This window comes from Pelobates fuscus, chromosome 5, assembly GCF_036172605.1.
Source record: "Pelobates fuscus isolate aPelFus1 chromosome 5, aPelFus1.pri, whole genome shotgun sequence".
NCBI classification, from domain to species: Eukaryota; Metazoa; Chordata; class Amphibia; order Anura; family Pelobatidae; genus Pelobates; species Pelobates fuscus.
Genome location: NC_086321.1, coordinates 14,434,128 through 14,451,774, shown reverse-complemented (window position 1 = coordinate 14,451,774; position 17,647 = coordinate 14,434,128). Strand labels below are relative to the sequence as shown.

At 37.3% G+C, this 17,647-nt stretch overlaps 1 protein-coding gene across 3 annotated transcripts in view; it reads right to left on the bottom strand.

The window, feature by feature from the left end:
- Window positions 1–2,206: 2,206 nt before the first annotated feature.
- Window positions 2,207–17,647, bottom strand: part of AP3B1 (adaptor related protein complex 3 subunit beta 1) — a 206,838-nt gene continuing 191,397 nt past the window's right edge. For all 3 annotated transcript variants that reach the window (XM_063453597.1, XM_063453598.1, XM_063453596.1), the window contains exons 26-27: window positions 12,877–13,015; window positions 2,207–2,913 (exon numbers count right to left, since the gene is read on the bottom strand). In XM_063453597.1, coding sequence (XP_063309667.1) covers window positions 2,760–2,913; window positions 12,877–13,015 — 293 coding nt within the window. In that variant the 3' untranslated portion in view covers window positions 2,207–2,759. The remainder of the gene's footprint in view (window positions 2,914–12,876; window positions 13,016–17,647) is intronic.

Sequence of the window (17,647 nt, the reverse complement as noted above, 5' to 3'; positions counted from 1 at the left end):
ATCTTGCAGGCCGCACGCTGTGAACAAACGCTGCATGTCGCACACTGTGAACAAACGCTGCATGCCGCACACTGTGAACAAACGCTGCATGCCGCACACTGTGAACAAACGCTGCAGGCCGCACACTGTGAACAAACGCTGCAGGCCGCACACTGTGAACAAACGCTGCAGGCCGCACACTGTGAACAAACGCTGCAGGCCGCACACTGTGAACAAACGCTGCAGGCCGCACACTGAACAAACGCTGCAGGCCGCACACTGTGAACAAACGCTGCAAATTTTACATTTTGACCGCAGTGCATAGTGGTCAATGTAGTAGAAATGAGAAATTAACTCATAATGGCAAGTCTGCTTATTAACACAAACACACAATAAAAGTATGTTTTGCATGGGTTGAATTTGGCGTGATATATTGGAAACTAGACCAAGTAAGAACCTTATCTTTGGCCCTCACCGGAAATCTCCAAACCAGATTTATTTATTTAATAAAAGATCATTTTTGAGATAAGGAATTGGCAACCATATATGTCAATGTTAAATGTGTGGATTTACTGCTAATTGCAGTAATTGTATCGTTATTGGGAAACACGAGCACTCAGAGGATATAGCCCTGAATCAAGCCACATTGTGCTGTCTCTGGAAGTACAATTGACTCTCCAACTTCCAATAACATTAGGTCTTTTGGGAAAATCATTAGGAAGAAGCCAAAATAAGACAAATACATTTTGCCAAGCTAGACAAAGGTAGTCAAAGGTCACTTGCTGAGTCCAACTCCAGTTTATTAATTAGCATTTGTTTCATGCTGATCCACTAGTAAGTTGGTATTGATCACTCTGTTTAATATGTAATCAATAGCTAAAACTTATCTTGTTCTTTCGTCTTATCGCCCCACCATCCCATGCCTTGAAATGGAGATTTATTGAAAGAAAAATGTTACACTTGATAACAGGGATATTTGCCAACAGGTAAATTGTCAGGAATTCAAAGGGTAAAAGGGTATGTAAAAAGAATTTCACATTATAGGCTGTAATATCCGAAGTGAAAACATATCTTTAAATTCAGAAATATTGACCTAAAATTTATTAGAATTTTTGAAAATTCACTGATATAGTCCCCAGTTACGTAAAGTCGTAAAATTAAAACCCATACTCACGTCTCACCTGAACTTATGTGTCTTCACCTCCCCCTACCATGCCCTAAACTCATTTGACTCCATCCAATTTTACGATTTATCTACAGCTAGCCGTTTTGGGATTTGACATTACTTTTCAATGTACATACTGATTTTCTAACACAGTATCCCTAAAAAGGTATCCGTGCAAAATACATAAATAAATGTAATGTTTCATTCTAGACCGCAGGACATGGGATTTAGCATTTCATCGGATAATATTACTCAACAATCCAAAAACCATTTAACAGTCGGTGCAACTGTATGTTTACAACAAACGTGCAAATGGCTGATGTTTGTCATTTATAAGGGTCTTATACCAGATGTTTAAGCAGCTGTACAGTACTATACTGATATCCACACTTTCTTTTAATAATAAATGCAACAAACGTGGGGATTTAGTCCTTAATCTGGCAATGGTGGAGAACCAAAAATGTTAGGTCAAAACAAATTACAAATATTCAATTTAATTTGCAATACTCTTATTAACTGCAAATAATTACTAGCTTAAAGAATAGAACTTAAAATGGTTAAATATATTTATATATAAAAGGAGCTTGACAGCCTTTTTTTTTAGATTTAATTGGAACGAAAATATGGACTTTTAAACAGGGGCACACATGAAAAGTGCAAAAAGTGACATATGAATAGGAGAGAATGTTTATATAGATACTTTGTATACATACTATGTTGTAACGTTGTTGATTAATAGCTACCGAGCATTGAAATACACCTGCTTCCATTAAGATATATTTTTAAGTTGTTGATTTCGTACTATTTTTAGATGGTATGAAAATAACGGATATTTTGCACACAGCCCCATACTGTCTCTTAGAATCGTTCTTGTATTTTGTGTAACTGGTAACCTCTTTGCGTAGAATTTCCATGATTTGAATTAAATGCCTTGTATGTTTTTTGCCTTCAAACATATATATAAAAATGCGCAGGTAGTTTTTAGCAGCACATGACAACACCACAGTGATTGTACACAAACACACATAAAAAAAAAAATCTAGTAAGCCAATCACAAACACATTTATTGAAAAGTCTGCTTTAATATAAGGAACACAATAGAATGATTCAAACAAATCAGGAAATCAATTGAGAATTCCCGTCGCAGAAAACACTGGAATAGTGAGAATATTTTGGCTGATTTCTGTTACTCTCGGTCGTAAAACGAACACCATTTCCAGTTCAGTATTTGGGAGGGTGTTCAATGGCCCTTACTGAAAGGGTTACATGGCGTCACTCGTTGGTATGATGATGCCAAAGTTGTAGCCCCTGGTTACCACTAAATCTGGTTTTCTTTAATATAACTTATACGAACCCAATGTTTTATTAAAACAGCAACAGAAAATGTAACCCATGGCAAATGGGTCTAAATGTAGGAATAAGTGACAGTAAAACATGAATTTAGTTAGCGAGCTCAGCTATGGCAAGTGATAGATACCAGCATTCTGAAGCAGGAGAGAGTATTCTCCCAGCTACTGCCAGACGGAACGGCTATTATTATAAATGATGGGCAGCAGTGGAAGGTGCCAGGCTCCTTTCTTGTGTGCCAGACTCAGAAGTCCAGATGTATGCTGGGTTACCCCTGGGACAAGACAGGCTTGAGCTCGCGCAGCAGAATAGAGCCAATCACCGTCTTCTCTGTGTTTATGATGAGCTGTGCGGTCGAGCTTTCCTTTAACTCCACTGTGACTAACACCAAGGAGGAGCTGTGCACAGTTTTAGCTGCAAATCTGTGGGGGGGAAAAAAAGGAAAAAAGTCTTCGTAAATATAAAAGAAAGCATTGTTTCTCCCAGCAGCAAAATGTTCATCTATTTCTGATCAACAAATGTAACGAAACTTCACAAAACAAGAGCTTTGTTTTCGGTAACTTTTGTTGGACAAGCATTACGTTTTACATGTAAATCCGCCATGTGTCTTTTGTTTAGATGTACAGGCAGTAACAACGTTACATTGAGAACAAACAGTGACAAAGCAGAGAACCATAATAATATTATTTAAAAAAATATATAATAAAGCAGATATGCACCAGATATTCCCCAGTTATTGTATATTAATAAAAACAATAAAACAATACTATACAAATTGTAATGTTTAAAAAAAAATGTAAATGGAGGCATCTGCCTGTAAACCAAAGTGTACATATATTGGATCTCTTCGAGATCGCACTCAAATTAAAAACTAATAAATTAAATATAGGGTGCGGCGTGAGTACAAATTCCAAGACACAACATTCCTCCTAATTACATGCAATTAGAAGCAAAACTGTCCCTTTATGCCCTACAATTGACTGAAAAGCCATTTTAGGTACAATGAAGTCCTGTAAATCCCGCTAATTCATTCTGCAAGCATCGCAAGAACTGTGTGAGGAATGAGGAGCCGGCAGCTTTTATTTCCCAGCAAAGTGAACGACATTCTTTTTTTTCTCTCTCTCTCTCTCGCTCTCCTGCGAACTTCACAACAAAGAGGGAGCTGCACATGGCCCTTTCAAAAACACTAACAAGTATGGGAGCAGGTCTATGACCTGCGATGACCCCACTATGGAAGCCAGTCCCCTCTCCCCTTTCTGAATGACACGTGTCTCAATCGGAGCCATCTGCCTCAATTTGTGAAACATCTCCAGTCACAATAGGACTCAGTTAGCCCTGACAACGGCCAACAATGGACAAAAATACAACTGCTCTACTGACAGCACGGCGCAGGCTATTCAATAGCATACCAACTGGTCAGTGTCTCATCGCGGACAATTAGCACGGGCCCGGCGCAGCACATACTGCGGTCTGCAGGGATCTCTTTAATTACCATCAACATAAAAGAGGGAGTTTATCAAAGATACTCAAAAAAACTTCACACCAGACTTAATTAAAATATTAGCCACTTAAGCAGGAAACAGATTCTCTTTAAATGAAAAGTAATTTATTTTTTATTTTCCTTTAATCACATCAAAACCTCTTAACGCATTACACTGGTTAGGAAAGCATAACAAGTCATTTCAATCTTGTTAACCACCTTATATGTAATAATTGCCATACTTTTTATTTTACAAGCACAAAAATCAATATTTATTTAAGCACCTTACCACTGGCTGTCTTCGATATTCTTATTTAGCAATGTATACAGTATTTTGCCAACAATAGATTATATCCTTACAATAGGACAAAAAATGGTAGCAATTACATGTTTGAACTGACATTTAGAATGCTATTTATATTAGAGCTGTGAGATTTATTAACCAGCATGCTAATTGCAGGAGAACTTAAATGGCTGGTATTAAAAATAATTCACTAAAATAAAAAAAAATAAAAAAACGTATAAGAAAGATTTAACACTAAATATTACGGTTTCTTAAACAAAAGCTATATTTATATTTTAATGATATGTGTTCTGCAAAATGTATTTATAAAATATTTTACCAGGAAAGATACATTGAGATGAATTAAATGGGTGCATCTACAATACAATTACGAAAAAAAATGGTAGATATAAGAATGGATTTTTACAAATGTTTTTATTAAAATACTAAATGTGTTGCCTCATTTTGTTTAAAACATCACACTGCAGCACGGCTTAAAGACACTGGAACCCGGTCCAGTTTTGAACAGGAACACATTTTGGAGGACAGTGGAGGGATGTTTTGGTTGAAATCCCCAACAGAAATGAAACATGTGTTGGTGAGAGAGGTAAATCATTCATGTATGTGCCCTACCTCTGGAGAGACTGACTATACTCTATCTATGTTGTGACAGCATTAATCACAATTAGCCCTTTGGTTGAAGTTCGCAATCCTACACTTGGAGTAGTTTGCCGCTTTGAATAAATATTGCACAGAGTGCTTTTTTTTACACTTCTTGGACATTTGTATTTTAAACACAGGTTTCACATTGCACAAGTGAAGCCATGTTTTCGAGGATGAAGTGTGATTTATTGCCACCTTCTGCTGAACAATTTTAATAACTACTTTTTGTGTGTTTTTCACTAATGTCTTCATAAAGGTAAGGCATGAAAACCCAGTGACAAGACTCTGCATGGATTTCGGTAATTTCTTACACATATGGGAAAAATTAAAAAAAAATTACAATTTCCCCGTACACAGCAGATTCGAAAGACTACCCTGCAAAATATGCTAATTAGAAGAAACCGCACTGTCATAATTAGATTTCTTGCCCACATTTCTGACGGTTTCCTTAGCAATAGGATGTTATTTTATACGTGGGTTTTGCGACCAATGCCCAGCTCTGCGTTAACACATAGCATCTGCCAGGCTCGTGCCCAGAACATGTCTCCACTGTATCAAGCTAAACATTAATAAAGTTGTGACAAGTTAGAAAGTTACCAGTGATTCCTGTATACAATGTTCAACATTCACACATACAAGATGAAGAGTGTATGGGGCACAAATTTACATACGTGCGTGCGTTTGTGTATCTTTTCCCACTAAAAGGTAACACTATTATTTGTTTGTGCACTTACACACAGACACAGACATGTAGCAGCTTTGTGATACATTACAATCTGATGGAGCAGGCTGACAGCTAGAGAGACATGCCATGCCAGTTATTTTACCAGTGAAATCATGATTTCAGTCTGACAGCATTCTCATCCACACACAGGAAAGAAAGCCTGAGCTGTACAGACAGCAAACTATTATTTTCTTAAGTCTAACTGCCGAGATAGAGGGCAAAAATACATAAACTAATTAGAACATTTATACCTCGGCTTATCATTTTATCCAAGTAATTCTATCCATTTTCAGAAATGTTAAAATAATTGTGCAGTGTTTTGTACCAGCTCCCCTTATTCTATACAATGATATGTCCAAAACTACTAATTCAGTCTTTGAAACAGAAATATGTAAAAATACATTGCATATTTAACTAGAGAGCACACTATATATATATGCCTATGATATCCATTTAGCATTGTATATAAGTCTTTTGATATTGAAAATAATTTATTTATAAGCAAATCCCTCCAAGAATTGTTTGTCACGAAAGATACATACTGCTCATAACATTGAAAAATTGCCTGAAACTTTACAATCAAAGCAGAGTCTGTTCCAAAATAGTATTATTACTGAGAAGAGCTCATTTGGGGTACAGAATATCATGGAAGCATGAAAGCCAGTGGGGTTAGAGAAATTGCACCTAATTATCTATAAAGAAATGAGTGCATTGAGCAGTGGATGTAACATACGGACAATATGTTTACCAATCAGCCCATGGACTTTATTCCAAACTCCTGTCCACATGGGACACAGAACCTGCATTATTGCTGTGCCTAGATTGGAACCAATAATATAAAAAAAATGCACATTTGGATTATATATACACACACACACAAACAAAAATGTTATGTATTCTATTGTATAATTGACCTTGGTTAATGCACTTGATGATATTCGGTTATATTTGTCTGTAAGTATATCACAACCAGCTTGTCAGGAATAAAGTTCTTTTGAGTGCGTTACTGTTATTTTTTTGAGAATTGTCAGGAATAAGTCCCTTTGTGCTTTAAGTAGAATTGTAGAGCTTGTTAGAGAGACTGAGGGGGGACTGGGATAAAAGTTGAAACGCACAGCGTTAGTACATGGGATCATCTATACTATGAGTATCTCCTGGGGGGCACTTGTCTATTTTCATGCTAATTCCCTGCTCTCACTGTGACAATAGCCAACTACTGCTGAAACTGTCTCTCTCCCAACATGAAACCTTCAATTACTGCCTGCTGAAGCAGATAGAATCCTATTAGCAAGAAAGACGATCAGGCGAGGCAGTGCCCTGCCCTAAGCTGGAGAAAAATAATTAGCCAAAAAGTTGACAAATGTACAAGAAAACACAGGTTAGCATCCTTCCACCACAGCCATGGAGCACAAAGCAAAACAGCCTGCTAATTAACTGCGTATGTGATCAGGACAATTACATTATCCCCAAACCCCCACAATAATTAGAATTGTAGGCTAGGTGTGATAACCTTTAGAAAATACTCTTCTTGTAAAATCAAATCACAGTTACCAAGTGCAGATTGTGGAAGCAGCCATACTGTTTTCTAAAGGCAATTGTAAATCATGAAAAAAAAAATACTTAAAGGGTTAATCAGTAAAGTAAAAATGCCATGGTAAAAGTAGCCAAATTGGAATCAAATCTGACCTAGAGAATTTTACCTTGAGTTTAAAATTCGTGTTAGTGAATAACTCTGTTTATATAACCATTAAGGAGTGCGTTGTCATGAATCAATGACAGCCTGATGCAAAAAGAAGCATGCCAGTATGCAAGCATGCCCTTCTGAGATGGCATGTCATCCAACCAGGGTTCTGTATAACCTGAAAAGGTGGGACACAGATTGGGACGGTCAATGACTTGCCACTGCTGCATTACACGTTACACGGTTAGAAAAGATGGCTGCTAGCACGTCATTAAGCTGGATACTGTAATAGCTATATACATAGGTAGACAAGATGGCTGCTAGCACGTCATTAAGCTGGATACTGTAATAGCTATATACACAGGTAGACAAGATGGCTGCTAGCACGCCATTACGTTGGAGCCTGTAATAGCTATATACACAGGTAGACAAGATGGCTGCTAGCACGCCATTACGCTGGGGACTGTAATAGCTATATACACAGGTAGACAAGATGGCTGCTAGCATGCCATTACGCTGGAGACTGTAATAGCTATATACACAGGTAGACAAGATGGCTGCTAGCACGCCATTACGCTGGGGACTGTAATAGCTATATACACAGGTAGACAAGATGGCTGCTAGCACGCCATTACGCTGGAGACTGTAATAGCTATATACACCGGTAGACAAGATGGCTGCTAGCACGTCATTACGCTGGATACTGTAATAGCTATATACACAGATAGACAAGATGGCTGCTAGCACGTCATTACGCTGGTGACTGTAATAGCTATATAAACAGGTAGACAAGATGGCTGCTAGCACGTCATTACGCTGGTGACTGTAATAGCTATATACACAGGTAGACAAGATGGCTGCTAGCACGCCATTACGCTGGAGACTGTAATAGCTATATACACAGGTAGACAAGATGGCTGCTAGCACGCCATTACGCTGGGGACTGTAATAGCTATATACACAGGTAGACAAGATGGCTGCTAGCACGCCATTACGCTGGGGACTGTAATAGCTATATACACAGGTAGACAAGATGGCTGCTAGCATGCCATTACGCTGGAGACTGTAATAGCTATATACACAGGTAGACAAGATGGCTGCTAGCACGCCATTACGCTGGGGACTGTAATAGCTATATACACAGGTAGACAAGATGGCTGCTAGCACGTCATTACGCTGGGGACTGTAATAGCTATATACACAGGTAGACAAGATGGCTGCTAGCACGTCATTACGCTGGAGACTGTAATAGCTATATACACAGGTAGACAAGATGGCTGCTAGCATGCCATTACGCTGGGGACTGTAATAGCTATATACACAGGTAGACAAGATGGCTGCTAGCACGCCATTACACTGGAGACTGTAATAGCTATATACACAGGTAGACAAGATGGCTGCTAGCACGTCATTACGCTGGGGACTGTAATCGCTATATACACAGGTAGACAAGATGGCTGCTAGCACGCCATTACGCTGGAGACTGTAATAGCTATATACACAGGTAGACAAGATGGCTGCTAGCACGCCATTACGCTGGAGACTGTAATAGCTATATACACAGGTAGACAAGATGGCTGCTAGCACGCCATTACGCTGGAGACTGTAATAGCTATATACACAGGTAGACAAGATGGCTGCTAGCACGCCATTACGCTGGAGACTGTAATAGTTACATACAAAGGTGCAATTTCTATTCAGTAAGGATATTCTTCATTAAGCAGCAAATTGTAGTTAACTGAAATCAGAATTTTTTTAATTCTCGCACTCCGTTATATTCACTTTTGGTTTGGTGATTAAACCATAGATTTTAATTTCTGACCGAGGAAGATTTAACGGATGATAATCTTTTAAAATATACTTGCCCCTATTCTAGAAGTAAATAGAAATTATAGGCGTCCCTCTCCTTACGAATAGTTTATACAGCATCATTATGTCCGTTGTGCTAACAGACACAATTATGAAAGGGAAGACGGCATTCTGACCACGTGACTAACAGACAGTCATGGAAATAGTAAAGAATAAATAAATAGCTAACATTCAAAATGGGACAGACTGGGCAAAAACAAATATCAAAAATTGCCAGATATGGCTTTTACAAAAACACGTTTAAGATAAATATTCAGTATAAATATGCACTTTCAAGATAAATGATCAGTATTTTCCCTGGTTTGCTTTACGACTGATCACATATAATATTATTAATAATTTACCACCAGAAAAAAAAATGCAATCACAAACAATGCGTTCATTGTAAAGATCCACACTATACGCAGCAAGCAGGCTGTGTGAGCATGATGTTATAGCAGTGCTGACACCTAGTGTGAGAAAAAAGAATGCAGCCAGTTCTCCGATGCAAACCATCGCCTAAAAACTCTCCATTTACATGGCTAATATGTGCAGAGCTTCATCCATTCAAAATCAAATCATTAGAAGGGAATATTGTGCATGACATAAAAAGAAAAACGTGTTCATCAGGCTTTGTTATTCCCCCCCCACCATACTAAGATTGATAGTTAAAATGATTCTGCTTAAATCAACGGATTGAGAATGTATCACAACATTAAAGATGTAAAAGACAAGCATTCTCCATTGTGTAAATAACGGATTCTGTTTTTAGGAAAGACTAAAGTGTATATTTATATATTTACGCACGTTCAGATCGTACTTTAGCAACCTGGCTTTTAAAATAGATGGGATACTACAATATAAAGGTAATACCATAAAAGCAAGGTATTTGACAGTTGTTACATATTTTTGTAACGTTGACCACATGGAAAAATCCAATTCTGTTTCTGTTGTAACATTGACTTTTAAAATAGAACCTAACCAACCCTGATCAGTACAGCTCAATGCAGTAATTATTCTACCATAGATTGTAAGCTCCTTTGTACATGGCCTTCAACTCTTGGCTCTGTTCTATTCCAAATGTAAATTACTTGTTGTGAAATAGCCCCACTTTATAATTGCAAAGCAGAATACGTTGGCGCTATATAATTGATATTAATAACAATATTGAGCACTGGGCACAAGAATAGTAAACTCCGGTACACTTAAGAACCCTGTCTGAAATATTGCAAAAAAATCTAACTTGGAACCCATTCAATATTTCTGTAATCCTAGAAAAGAGGGACATTAGGATAGAAAGGGACAGGGTCCAAAATATGGACTGTCACAGTCCCTTGGGCTTTATGACTGAAGGTTTCAATAGAAATAAATAAATAAAAACCCCAATACCCAGCTGATTTTTGGGGTATTCCTTTAAGTGTATTGTGGCTTTTCTTTTTCTTTCTATAGTGTGTTTATCCCATTAAAGTGATGCATGTGGATTTCTCCTACACCAAAAAGAAGTGTACATATACTGGAATCTTTGCTCTCTGAATCCCACTAACACCGGACGACGGACTTTGAAAGAAATGAATGCTCACATTTTGACTTTACTCATTGAAGCCGTGTGGAAGATTACTAGAGGGTAAAGTGCCCTGTCTGTCTGTACATTTTTACAAATCTGTAAAAATATCTATGGGAAACCATCTTAACCTAAACACATAAAAACTATTTAATATTAAAAAGCTACTTTTATTTCCTGGCTTCAAAGACATTCTAATCATGAAAAAGGGACAGATTTGCATTGAATTCCCCACCCCGCCCCTCCCAGATTAATAAATAAAACGGTTATTTTCGAGGAAGACAGTGACAGAACGAAGGCATGGCAAAGTTGGAGAAGGATTGACATCAAATTACTACTGCCGCATAATCATTACAATAAATATAAGTATTATCTCTGGGAGGTCACACAAAAACACAATTCTTCTCTGATTAAATATTCCTTAGATTAGCCAAGGGGAAGGATATCACAGGACTGTGAGTTAAATCGCACATCGGTTATAGATCACTTTAATGGAAGGATTGGTGTCACTTTAATAACTTCACACAAATAATTAAAACTGCAACCTGCTATTAGGGCTCATCTGTTCCTTCACACAAGTATGGGCAAATCGGTTCAGGATATTAAACTACATAAAAAAGGATAATTCAACTCTTGACCCAGACCTACAAAGCTTTTCTCCACAATGCTCCCACTTACGACTGCCGCAGTGGCCCCAATTCATCCCACGGCTGGTGGCACTCCACCTTTGATCAGATTTGCTTTATACATATTACAAAACATATCTGGAGTGCCCTATACTTCCAGAGAGTAACTCTTATACCTGACTGTATTATTTCTTTTCGATTTCTAAATGCCCCCTTAAAGCTATTTTAGTTCCTAGTTGTTTGTATAACATTTGTGGAGTCTGTTACGACATAAAACTTGCAATGTTCTCAGTTTTCAGTCTAAAGCTTGCTCAGTTATTAATATGGAAGCTAGTGGGTCCAATAAGTGGTCAGCCTGTGTTTCAATATTTGCTAAGGCAGATACTTTGTATATATTCCTAGATAGTATTGGCAGCGTCTTTATATTTCGTATTAATGGACTGTTAATAGGTGCCACACCATTTACTTAATCTGCTTGAGAGAGCAAATAGCAGCCTTAAATTCTGCAACTTAACCCTCAGAACCCCTCATGTAAAAAAACACTTTAAATTATAAAGCAACCTTCAGAAGAGAGATCAACACAGGACAGGCAGCCAGCAAGGTCCTAGAAATGACTGCGATTAATATTAGAATTCCAACTGTGGATATAAAACCGCAATGGTCAGACACGGAGATTCTGGAGTCCAAACTGGAGCAGACAGGTAATGAAAAGCTGGAGTTACAAACTAAATAAATAATGTAATGCAACGCTTGAGTTATAACTGAAGTCAAAACTGGACCAATAATGTGTAAACAAAACAAAACAAACAAACAAACAAAAAAAGACAATAGAAATAGAACTGGATTCCATTTTTTTTTAATGAAAAGCAGGAGCATTAAGACCAGGAAAAGCTGTATTAAAAAGCTGAAAAATAATGAACTAGAAATGGTTCCAACATGACACCTCCATAGCACTGAAGCCAACCTGTAAGGGAGTAATGAGCGACATCAAGGACTTCACTCCAAGCCCACCAGATCTACATCCACAAACACAAACCCAGTTAATAGACCTGCCTAGAATAAGACTACCATGCCAAGCAAGCAGACTAGTTAGTGTCAGGAACAAGTCACACAAGTGAGCTCACGGATAAAGGATCAATAAACGAACATGAAATAAAACACACAAGGGATAACCTCAAAATCGGAGTAGATTAATCAATAACTCAAACACAAAGTGTATGATGTCATCCTTACAAAAGAAATGGCACAAATTACACAAGTTTGGTTCATGAAATAAGTTTTGCTCAGTATCTGCCTTACATTTATTTATTTATTTTGAAAAAGAGAACAGAAGAAATATATTGTCTTTATCTCATGTTCTCTGGACTAGAAGACTAAATGCAGTTCCTCTTCTATAGTATTTTATTACATTCATTTCTAAAAGAAGTAAAGAGAACATATATATTGCAGTTTGTGGATGATTGTTTTAGTGCAGAATATTTATAGGAAAACAACAACAATAACCATTCCCATCACTTACCTGTGTACGTTATTCTGACCAGAAGCAACGACCCCCAGGTTTGCAGCCGTTACAAATCTCTGGACTAAAGCCTGCGGTGTTGAATTGTGAGGGGATACGGTGATCGCAGTGGACGTTTCATTCATACCGGCGAGCTTTCCTGCAAGGTAACAAGGAGAAACAACACAAATGTCACAAAAAAGAATTGTCGGTTTAAAAAATAAAAAAGCATTTTCCCGTAAGTTTTCATTCAGCTTATTATCTATGACTATTGATGGCTCGGCATGGTAACCCAGATGTGTCTAACACTACTGGGAATTCAATATCTTTTTTCTTCAAAATATACCTTTTTATTGGTTTGGTTGCCACCATGTTGTTATATATCACTAATATATTCCAAGACCAGAGAAGAAACAATGAAACAAAGGTCAGACTCATGAGTACAACGACCAATAATCTGCATAATTACAAGTCTAAATTCTACCCATTTTTTCTTTTCCCAGCCTATAATTTTTTTTTTAAACATGTATTTTTTTTTTTTTTTACAAGCGTTCTTGCATCAAATCAAAGTATATTGAATAAAGGAAAAACCAAAAACCTAAGAATGAAAGAAAAAAGATCCCTTCTAATTACGCACCTTGGTAGCTACAGATTTATTGCTTAGAAAACAAACCATCCACCCGAGGATAGTTTGTGGGTACATGCCTAAAAGGGCCGTTTCTGGATTAATTAGCAGACCATATTTGGCAGTTTACATTATTTAAGCAAAACTTGTGAACACGACCATAAATTTCAAATTGTAAGCTACAGTAGCCAAAGTCATCCACTTATTTTGGCCTCCCATTGAAAATTGACTCTGGCTTCCAAAAAATGTATACCAGAACAATTTAAATAAAGTATAAAAAAAAAACACGAAACTGATTTACACTGATCTTAAAAAGCTCTCTGTAATATATTCTCGTAATGTATTTAATATAAAAAACAATTTAATAGCGAACAAGGAACTTTGAATATAGTTTTTCAGAATTCTGCTCCGTTACCCGCAGCTCCCCTTTTCACAAAATATCTTCTTAGTTGTAAATACTCATGGTAGCTCAATCAATGGAAGATCAGTTTGTGATGAGCTACTGACCTGACTCTTATTGTCTGCATGGCTTAACAGAAATGGAATACGAAGAGGACCGGATCTGGCTGTGGGGCAAAGTCTTTTTAGATCTCTCATTGGTTGATAACACTTTCAATCAGGAACTTTTGTGAAAGACAGAGGTGTGGCTATGGGAAAGTTAGAAAGCTTTGTTTTCCCAAAATCAAGCTAAAGAGATTTGAATGTGGAGAGAACACAGCATGAGACCATATCAAAGTTCCACTTATTATATGGACCGTCAGGCTGCTGCCCGGAGTGTCCCTTTAAATACAATTTATTAACCAGAGCCATTTCTACCAACCAGTATCAGATTGCATTGCAGGTATATCGTTCAGCAACCTTAGTATCATCATTTAATGTATAGACAACCATGTGATAAAACGACTAATCAAAGGAAGATACGGTGGCCCATTTATACACACACACATTTAACAAAGATTTTTAAGTGGCATTCTTGTTATTATGGCAATCTGTGTCTCTCCTTTCACATGACTGAAGGCTAATTAATCCATAAAAGGGAGGCAGGCACTGTGTATATGAAATATGTGCTGGTTTGGTTATACCGTCTTCCCTGAAAATAAGATAGGGTCATATATAAATTTTTCCCCTGAAAAATGCACTGAGGCTTACTTTCGGGGGAAGTCTTCGTGGAAAAACAGTAGCAAGCATGAGCTAGAATGTAGGTCTACGTTTGGTGTATTTCCCCTGAACATGGAATCCCGCATATCTATGTTCGAAGAAACTTTTCTGAACATAGATTAGCTTACTAGCGAATGGAATCCCACAAATCTAAGTTCGGGGATACTTCCACAAACATAGATTAGCGAACAAGGGCTTCATTTGGGGATAGGGCTTATATTACAAGCATCCCCCTGAAATTAAGTTAGGGCTTATTTTCTGGGGGTGTCTTATTTTTGGGGAAACATTGTGTTTGTCACACAGTTTATATCAGTTCCTCTCCATGACTGATAGTTATCCACTAAGCGCGGTATTGCGGAGGAATTATATTAAAGTAGAACCTTTTCGGCCAAGTAATTGTGTTGGAGAAAGAGTTGGAGATGGGGGTTTTCCCTTTTTGGTCTAAAATGTTCTAATCAGTTGTCAAATCTCTGCAATTGGGAGTTTAGTGAATAAACCAGTCAGGTTCTTATTTTTATTACCAGAAAAAAAAATGATCCAATATTGTATATAATAATAAGAGACTAGAAATCTATCCAGAGTTTGGATGTTTGCACACAACGAGACAAAACATGAGTTACATCTTAAAAGCTAAAAGCCTACTACGTCAGTCCTCTTCTGTACATTGCAGGAAACGCTGGAAGCCCTTGGAATAGATGGTTATTTTTATTTAAGTCATGGCGTAACCGCTATTTGTTTAGATGTACGAGTTGTATAGAAGAGAAATTAGTGTTGAGAGACGGTGTTCTTTTATAACCCTGCGCAATGACTGGGGTTATCTTGGTCCAATATGCTAGTATAACCGTGTGTACCATCTAAGGGAAATGATAGCACATTTGACAACACAGGTAACATTTGCCTCTGCACATCATGTTAGTGCCATAAATCTTTTTTTATGTGAGGGATTGGTCAAATCTCATAACATTTCAGTTATCAATACAGCTCTGCTGGAGAGGGGGGCTATTTTATGGCATTTTAGGTGACTTTATGACCTACTGATAACCATTTATCGAACTGAAAATGTAATTTAGAGTAGGATCAAGATATCATCGTCACACAGACTGATTTCTAAACAAATGTATTGTAGACTGAGGAAACAATGAGAGTTTTATTGCTGTGAAGCTCAGTTATACACTCTGACTCAACAATATAGGGCTCTCAGCCATGAGGGACATTAGCACAGAACAGAGAGGCAGAGGGATTTGTCAAAAAAATAAGGACTGACTCCTAAACAATTATAAAATACTATATACTTAAATATTATAATAATCATCTAACTAAAAACTAAAACTACAGAGACAATATTTTGCCTCATGATTATGTTAAATATGCATTTGAGAGATATGAAATATAACATTATTTGTAGAAAATTCTCAGCTCAATTTGCTGCAACCAGGGACTCCATCTAAGCTTCCTGTCCAGAAAGGCTGGGCTGAGGTAAGAGGAGAGACAAGAGTTCTGCAGCTCTTGCAAGCGGTTTTAAATAGACCCCATTGAAAAAAGCATAATTAAATGTATGCATGTTTTATTGGGGTGATATCTACTAAACAGCGATTTCTTTCAATGTTTCCATTTTGGCAGTGAAGGGCCCTTTAAAGGGCACGCCAAGGATTCCCGCACTGGTACCACATCACTTCTTGATAATGCTGAGATCCTGTCTGACAACATGCAGAATTGTTAATAGTCTCTATAATAACAATGACTTCACAACCCTAAGACCGGAGGCTAAGCAGAATACCAGGATGTGATCAGTGGTAAGCTGTACAATCTGGGCATTAAAAGTGCTGGTCAGGTCTTACGTTTCCAACTCATTTAGCACCAGCTGAACTGCGCATGTGAAACATGGAAGCTATACCTTGCTATTAAAGTATTTATAAATACTGCAGTAAGCGGCTTGACGGCATTAACGTGACCATGTTGGACAGGAGAGATCACCAGCAAATATTTAAACTAAAAGGTTAACTTATTTAAACTGTGAATGATGCTTTCCCAATACGGACTTTCTGAACAGACAGAGTAACTCTGTGACTGCCACCAAAGATCCATATGAGGAAAGAGACGTCACCAAGCTCCCAGTGGTCGCCTGCTTGGAGCTATGGGGTGCGTCTCCATTTTGGAGTGTGCACTGTGGCTGCATGTGCCCTCTCCGTGTGGTCTCCATGGCTAAAGAGGTTACTGGTATGCCAATAGCACATAAGTAAAGAGCAAGGATGATTAAAAAAAAAAAAAATAATAATTCTTTCAATATTGACGTATTAATGTATGTTTACGAGCACTTTGGCCCACACAATGTATAGAATAAGTTGTATGTCCTATACAACAGCTGCACTTAAACTTGCAGAAAACTCAAGTTGTTACAATTTATACTTCAGTTATATTTAAGTTTCAGTTTTAAAAGCAGCGCTGTAAAATATTGGGAGTAAAAAACACTTATTTTGCCAATTTGTAAGTGATAAATCTTAGGAAGTTTGTGTATTAAAATGGAAATACGAGAAAGATAAACACACTAGTGTGACAAATATCGAGCAAACTGTCTTCCAAACTCTATCAATCCTTTTTCAGAGAAAAAGCGGCTGTTAAAATATAATAAAAACACCTATAGAATTTACTACTGTGCAAAAATCTTAACGGAGATATTTTTATTTTCCCCATAAAATATAAGCAAATGTTCCATAAAATCATATACACATTCATAAAACCGTATTTTTTTTTGTGTTTTAAAATATATTAAGAAAACTGATAAAGAGTAACGTCGTGTATCTATACATACATGAATATAAACATAAAATCGTGCTAGACGAGCGTGATGAAATTTAGGGACAGTCACATTTTGCATATTTTCTTACAGATCGTTCTTTATTTTGCTAAAATTAACCAGACAAATCGTTTCCAATACAGCTGGATCACCAGGTCAATCTATGATTATTAGTTTAGAAAGTTTCACTGGCAACAATCTAACACAATCTTAAA